Here is a 7676-nt window from a genome sequence, read left to right on the forward strand (position 1 = left end):
GACTTGATTTAAACAAGGAATAAATTAATGAATTACTCATTATTAACTACATCATATTCAATTGTAAGTTTAAACATATTGTTTTGTATGATTTGAGATCTACATAAAATAACAATCACCTCAGAGAGTTTTAGTAATGACAGGTTTGTGTTTTTCCTCAGACCCAGGACATGTCGCCCAGTACCAGCTCTGTTTGGTTTCTTCAGTCACTGCTTGGATTGGAAACATCCTGATGCAACAGTTTTTTCAGATGCAGTTTTTACATTTTTATGGAATGTCCTTTTTGGTGGACAGTTTTCTTTCTTTTTTTGTATAAAGCTGTGAAACTTGTCCACATAGCTGGGTCTGAGGAGGTTAAATACATTATTTTAACACGGAATAAATTCTTTTGAAACGAAGCCAAACCTGTGAAAACAGACCAACAGCTCCATCTACAGGGCAATGCAGGCACTGCCGGACGGTCCAATCACAGCCCTGCATTCAGAGCACGTGACCTGTGAGCGGCGCAGAAGAAGAAACCAGCAACGGCCAACATGGCGGCGGCTCCGGTGGTTCCGGTGGGTTCGGCGGAAGGACCGTGGACCGACGACAAAGAGCGGACCCTCATAGCCTTCTTCTACCGTGAGTCCAACACACACCGGGGCTGGAACTCAAACACTTACCGGCCCCGAAACACCGGACACGAGCAACGGCACGAGCCGCAACGGCGACGGGCAACCGACAACTAATGGAAACGGCAACAGAAAACAGCAATGGCGACGAGCAACGGAGACCAAACATAGAACAGAGCCGTTAAACCGGTACCGGTACCGGATGAACCCGGTTTAATGAGAGGAGGAAAAAACAGAAAAAAGAAGGAGTTTAAGAGTTAAATAAATAAAGTCTAAAAGAAACAAATAAAGTTTAAGGTTTGAATTCTGCAGTTAGTTTAACACTGAGAGTGTTTAACACTGAGAGTGTTTAACACAGAGTGTTACACAGAGGCAGATGAAAGTCCAGCTGTTTGACACTGAAAAAGAAAGATCTACTACAGACGGAAGAAAGAGTTAAACAGTAAAAGTGAACTCATTCACTTCAATAACATTAATAATAATTATAATAGTTAATAATAATAGTTATAATAGTAGTAATAGTGGCAACAATAATAATAATAATAATAGATAGATAGATAGATAGATAGATAGATAGATAGATAGATAGATAGATAGATAGATAGATACTTTCTTGATCCCTGGGAGAAATTCAAGTATTCAGCAGTTTACATCCAACCCAAAAGTGGGTTAGTACCAGGCTGACAAAAAGGTTAGTATATACACTCTAAGAGACAATTGCTAAAGAAACTACTGTAAAAGTGCTTCCTGTACAGTACTGTGCAGAAAGACTTCTGACTGTATTCACATTTCAGGGCATTGATTTAAAAAAAAAAAAAGTGAAAGTAATAAAAAGTGTAGCCATGATTTATTTATTTATTTAACCAGGAAGTCCCTTGAGATGAAATCTCTTTTTCGAGGGAGACCTGACTAAGAGGCACATCAGTACAAATATATATATATATATATATATATATATATATATATAAATGATATAAAGAGGCACAGTTATTTAAGTGTTCTACGGTGGTTTGGAAAGTGGGTGTAGTCCAACTACAGACGGTGCTTGGTGGTTTTAAAGTCTGACTAGGTCAGTCCTAGTATGGTCATGGCTGAGGCCGAGACCCAGACCCCCCATGACCACTCAGTGATGAGTTGTACAGTCTGATGTATAACAATAATCACCATCATTCCTCTGTCATGTGCTCATGAGTCCATCAGATTTTGAACTAATTCAGTCTAATGTGTTTTCTGTCACTAAACTTACACTAAGAACTGATAAACACACTTTAATCTGCAGAAAAATCCAACTTTTATCAGAATAACTCCATTGACCACAGGTGTCAGTAACTGAACCAAAGAAACTGAAACCAATAAATAGTCCTTGTTAATCCGTGTATCATTCGTTTATTTGTTTTTCAATTTCAAACTAAAAATCAAAAAACAACGAAAGAGTCGTTTTTTTGTTTTTTGATTTTTAGTTTAAATTGAATGAATGAAATGAATGAACGAATGATACACAGATTCCTTGTTGCAAACTTACTGACCAATCAGTTCTGACCAGAGTAGAAGCCCCGCCCATCAGCTGGTTGGAGGTCATCACACCTGTGGTTTCAGGTGAAGCGTGTGCGTGTTCTCACAGCAGATGTTTGTTTGGTTTTCAGAGAACAGCTGTCTGTGGAACCACCGCTCCGAGAACTACAAGAACCGACACCTGAGGTGGAAAACTCTGGAACGACTGAGACAGCTGCTGTCGGCCACGCCCCCTGCAGTACCCTTTACAGGTAAGAACCGCCCACACAGATAAGGACCGCCCACACAGGTAAGAACGACCTACACAGTAGGGCGTCTCATTTTTGGGACTTCTTTTCTGATCCAGCTCTTAATTTGACCAGTTCATCTCTTATATATCAGTAACTCCCAAAAAATAAATTTCGTCCCAATCCGAAAAGTTTTAGACCCCCCCCCACCTCCATCTTTAGGGTGCCCGTCAGCCGAGTGCAGAAAACCCATTTTTCAATAGAAAATCCTGCATTTGTGGGTTAGTTCTGCCATATTTGCTCATGCAAATGTCATATTAGAGGTTTTGGGGGATGCTCCTGTCATTTATGAAGGTCTCAGATCATGTACAGGTCAAAGGTCACATGATTTTAGACAAGGTCAAGGTCATTTGACACTGAAAAAGGGGTCAAATCACATGTTTTTGCTGATTTCTTTCTTCCCTAGTCTTATTTCACAGACATGCACTCAGGGCTTTCACTGGAGAACATGTGATCCTAGATTACCCATCTGGTACCCTCCCCTTTCTGCAGTTCAGCAGGTACCAGATTTCTTTTTCCAGAAAAGGGCCACACACTTTCAGTGTAAATATGCCCAGTCAAATGACCTTGACCTTGTCTAAAATCATGTGACCTTTGACCTGTAAGGACCGCCCACACAGGTAAGGACCGCCCACACAGGTAAGGACCGCCCACACAGGTTGATAATGTCTGTGTTTGTTTCTTCTCAGTCGACGACATCAAGAACAAGTTTAAGAACCTGCGGACGACGTTCCAGCGTCAGGTGAAGCAGGTGACGGCCAGCCGAGCGTCCGGAGGCGACGTCTTCCAGCCTCAGTGGAAACACTACCAGCAGCTCATGTTCCTGCTGCAGGACGACGACGAGCCGCCGCCGTCTCCGCAGACACGCCCACAGGAGGAGGAGGCCCCGCCCACCTCCCCTGGAATCGTGCCCTCCTTCCTTCACACCACCTCGGCGTCCCTGCCCGGCTCCGCCCCCTGCGACACCTTTAATGTGGCGGTGAAGTGCTATTGGACGGAGGAGCGTGAACGTCAGCTGATCTCCTTCTACGCAGGTGAAAACACAGCCGACGCCACAGCAGACACACACGACCTTTGACCTGTGCGACCCCGCACTGAACAGGCCGCTGTGTTTGTGGTGTTTTGTGGTGGTTGCAGATCATCGCTGTCTGTGGAACAAACGCTGCGAAAACCACAACAACCGTTTACTGAGGATGAAGCTGCTGGAGACGCTGAGGCAGCAGCTGTCCGACCAATCAGTGAGCTTCTCAGGTAAACGGTGCCACGCCCACACTGGATCTGAAATGTCTGCACTAGGGCAAGAATCTGAAGATAGGATACAAACCACAACACTAGGATCACAATACGATATATCATGATATATCATGATACTGTGGAAAAGGCAATTTTTTCTGTTTCTTTTAAATGATTATTTCCTTGAAGAATTGAACTCCAGCAGAAATCTGCACAAATACTAAACTTATTTTTATTTGATCCCAACAGGATCTAATGTTCTATCACTAAATGTTCAAACTGTGTTCAAACTGAAATTGTGTTTTCCAGACATTCCAGTTTCAGATCCTGTTCAAATGTTCAGATTCTATTAGTTCACAACTAACATCAGAACAGGATTTGAGTTCAATCCAAACAAAGGAACTCCCATCTGCCTCTCAGACAGAAAAAAGTGCTTTTAGGACGATTCAAAGAACCATTATTTAATAAAAGAGTGTTAAATAATAATAAACTACAAAAGCACTTGGAGAGCGCAGACCTCTGCCAAGGCAGATCAGTGCCCCCCCCACCACCACCACCACCAAAATTTAATCATTTCTTCCTCGTCCCAGTATCAACATTTCCTGAACATTTTCATCCAAATCCGTCCATAACTTTTTCAGTTATCTTGCTAACAGACAAACACTGGCACAAACAGAACCTCCTTGGCGGAGGTAATTCCACAGTTTCCAGGTTGTTCCATACACAGAAACAGTTGAATCTGGTCCCAGTCATGTGTCTGTCCAATTAGATTCAGTTCACATCAATATTAGTTGAGTTCTAATTTTAAATGTGTGGGAAATGGGATTTTCAGTGTTCAGTGTAAATGTCCACAGAGTCCACATTCCACAGTGGATGTGGACAATTTAGTTCCACATACAAGAGATTGTTCTAAGCTACAGGTGGATCCAACTGGAGGAGAATCTGAGTCGTTTGGAATTTTGGATGAATTTTGGAAAATGTCTCGATGATGACAGATGGAAAACTGTAGATGTTGTGACCTTGAACTGTGTCCTACTGGGACCAAAATGGACTGGGTTGGTCCCAGGGCCTAGGCCTATCTGTGGGGAAGATCTGGGAAAGATGGATGGAAGAGTTTTACACTAAAGATGAACACACACACACACACACACACACAAAGCAGAGTGATCACAGTACCTCCTGGCGGAGGGAATAAAATAAAGAAAAAACGAAAACAAAAATGAACCTCCACAACATCTGCATTTGAATAAATACCTAAAAGTATTGATACAGTACTTTTTAATATCGATGCAGTATTGTGAAATGAAATATCGTGACATGTGGCAGAACTGATATTTTCTAACAGCCCTAGTCTTCACAGTCGTAATGTGAACCAGAACCGGATCAGACCAGAACCAAAGTCCTGAATAAGTTGGATTTGAAATGCATCAAACGTGTGTTCAGTTTTTTCCTTCTGTTTCTGTTTCGGAGCGTCTCGTCCTCGTCGTGTGGATTCAGTTTGTTTTCATGTTTATTCGTGCTGTGTTTGTGTTTTCCAGTCGACGACATAAAGTCCAAGTTTAAGAACCTTCGGACGGTCTTTAACCGGGAGCTGAAGTCGGTTCAGTTCGGCCGAGCGTCCGACCGACCCTACGTGTCCAAATGGAAACACTACCAGCAGCTGATGTTCCTCTGCGAGTCCTGCGATGAGGACGACGCCTCCGATGAGAAGGACGCAGACCCAAGCCCCGCCTCCACCTACTGCAGCTCCACCTACGTCAACAGCAGCGCATCCAACGGTTCAACCTCAGGAGCTGATGCCACCGCTGTCTCCGCCTCCTCCGCCACCGCTGTCTCCACCTCCTCCGCCGCCGCCGTGTCTCCATACCACGTCTTCATCTCTGCGTCTCCAGATCAACTCAAAACTGAGACAGGCCCCGCCTCTCCACCGGAGGACCCTCCCACAAACCCCGCCCCTCTGAGCACTGAATCCCGCTGCTATTGGACGGAGGACAAAGTGGAGCAGCTCATCAGGTTTTACTCCGGTACGCGTCTGACCTTTTACGACGTGTCGTGGAACGGCCAAATAAATAGTATATTGCAAAAACTGGGTCGGAGTAGAGGAATAATTAGACACTGTAAGAAATGTGTTCCCCAGTGGTTGACCAAGCGGTTAGTTCAGTCATTAGTCTGATCTCACATGGATTCTGCTTCAGTGTTCTGGTCAAATACTAATGAAAATAATTTACACAAAGTCGCACAGAATAAAGCGGCATGAATACTTTTGGGTTGAACAAACAGAACTAATAGAACCACAGTGCACAACAGTTTGACATGGTTAACTGTAGCATCTAGATTGAAATATTCTTTATTATCATTTATTCGTAACATTATAGGAACACAAACTCCAGAAACTACTCACAGAAAACTGTCATTTTTTGCTGATCATCATAATTATTGTAGAAGATAAACCAGGTAACCACGGTGTGCTCTGCCTTTAGACACAACCAACAGTTCCAGAGAACGTTTTTTTATGAGGCCATGGTTGAATGGAATGGGCTGTCAGGGTTTGTGTTGTTGGAAAATAATAGAAAATGTTTCCAAAGGAAATTAAAACTTTTTTGTTTACACAGCAGATATGAAATGGAAGGAGTATCGATAATATAGAAAGATGTCTCATGATTTGTATCAGACATGTGTTGGTTGGTGAAGGAGTACCAATGAATAGTCCTGATTTTGTTTGTTTATTTATTTTTATTGCATTTGGCTGTTGGATATGTCCTGTGTGTGTGTGTGTGTGTGTGTGTGTGTGTGTGTGAGTGAATGGTGTATGATTAATGTAAATTTTAATATAATGTACAGGAGACCCCAGGAAGAACAGCGACGGATGATTCACTTGCTAATGGGGATCTTAAGAAATGAAATTGCAACCTGACGAACCAGGTGGGCGGGGTCACGTCAGTGGGTGTTGATTGGTTGGTTGAAGTGAAGGCGTGTCCTGTTTTCCAGAACACGGCTGTCTGTGGAACCTGCGGTCGGAGCGGTACAGTAACCGTCTGTTGAGGCGGAGTCTGCTGGAGACGCTGAGCGCTCTGCTGTCCGAGAACCAACCGGTGCCTTTCACAGGTAAGACACACCCACACAAACCCCGCCCCAGGTAAACCCCTCCTCCGCGTCTAACCCGTTCTTTCCTCCGCCTTCAGTCGATGACATCAAAACCAAATTCCGGAATCTTCGGACCATTTTCCGGCGCGAACACAGAGCGGCGAGCTCCAATAAGACGTGTGGTTCGGAGGACTTCTACCTGCCGCGGTGGAGACACTACCGCGACCTCATGTTCCTCTGCGACTCCTGCGACGAGGACGAGCAGCACGAACAGCTCCGCCTCCTCTGCCCGGACAGCCGCGCCCCTCAAAGCGGCGCCTTCGCCGCCCCGCCCTCGGCCACGCCCCCCCGACTCCCAGCCCTGCTCCCCGTCCTCGTCGCCTTCCGCCTCCTCGTCCGTCGCCGGCAGAGCGTCGGCGCAAAAGAGGCCGTCTCAGCCAGCTCCGCCCACCGCCGTCGAGGCACTGGAACTGATAAGGACGTTGTGTCAGAATCAGACGCCGTTGCCGCACGCCGGCTTCCTGAAGTACGTGGAGGAGTGTCTGAACGAGACGCCGCCGGACAAAGTCAAAAGACTGAAGAAGAAGATCATCGAGACCATTCACTCCGAGACGACGTGAAGGCGTGGTACCGGCGACGACCACCGGGAGCCGCCCTCAGACAGACGTGTCCGTTTAATCCAGTTTGTGAACTTTCTTCCACATTCTGTTTCCTGTTGAACGTGTGTCTGTGGTTTCTACCAGGGATTTGAAGTTGAAGCGTTTTCTCTTTTATATGATTCCGTTGGGATGTTTGTATTTTGAATATTTTCAAACTGTGGTGTTCTTCCTTTTAAATAAAGAGTCTGGTTTTATTTCCACTGTTCTTCTGTGTTGAATAGACTCACAGTTGAATCAGTTTAAATTTCCATCGTCCACAGTTGAACTGAAATTCAGCTGGAGTTCAGAGA

The 7676-nt window shown here is 44.8% G+C and overlaps 1 protein-coding gene across 2 annotated transcripts; it reads left to right on the forward strand.

The window, feature by feature from the left end:
* The first annotated feature begins 469 nt into the window (after positions 1-469).
* Positions 470-7676, forward strand: LOC115415805 (uncharacterized). 2 transcript variants are annotated; one of them, XM_030129441.1, is made up of 8 exons: positions 470-621; positions 2255-2374; positions 3100-3444; positions 3548-3661; positions 5182-5452; positions 5486-5667; positions 6632-6748; positions 6826-7676. In XM_030129441.1, exons 1-8 carry the CDS (start codon positions 534-536, stop codon positions 7476-7478), a joined length of 1890 nt encoding a protein of 629 aa, XP_029985301.1. In that variant the 5' UTR covers positions 470-533; the 3' UTR covers positions 7479-7676. The 2 variants fall into 2 exon arrangements, with proteins under 2 accessions (XP_029985301.1, XP_029985300.1); XM_030129440.1 differs by having other exon boundaries at positions 471-621; positions 5182-5667.

This window comes from Sphaeramia orbicularis, unplaced genomic scaffold, assembly GCF_902148855.1.
Source record: "Sphaeramia orbicularis unplaced genomic scaffold, fSphaOr1.1, whole genome shotgun sequence".
Lineage (NCBI taxonomy): Eukaryota > Metazoa > Chordata > Actinopteri > Kurtiformes > Apogonidae > Sphaeramia > Sphaeramia orbicularis.

What these genes read in the sequence shown, in the direction of transcription:
- LOC115415805 (XM_030129440.1), top strand. Translation starts at nt 534, where the DNA reads ATGGCGGCGGCTCCGGTGGTTCCGGTGGGTTCGGCGGAAGGACCGTGG. An exon ending in CCTCATAGCCTTCTTCTACC is followed by an intron (nt 622 to 2,254) that starts GTGAGTCCAACA and finishes TTTGGTTTTCAG; the next exon opens with AGAACAGCTGTCTGTGGAAC. An exon ending in CCAATCAGTGAGCTTCTCAG is followed by an intron (nt 3,662 to 5,181) that starts GTAAACGGTGCC and finishes TGTGTTTTCCAG; the next exon opens with TCGACGACATAAAGTCCAAG.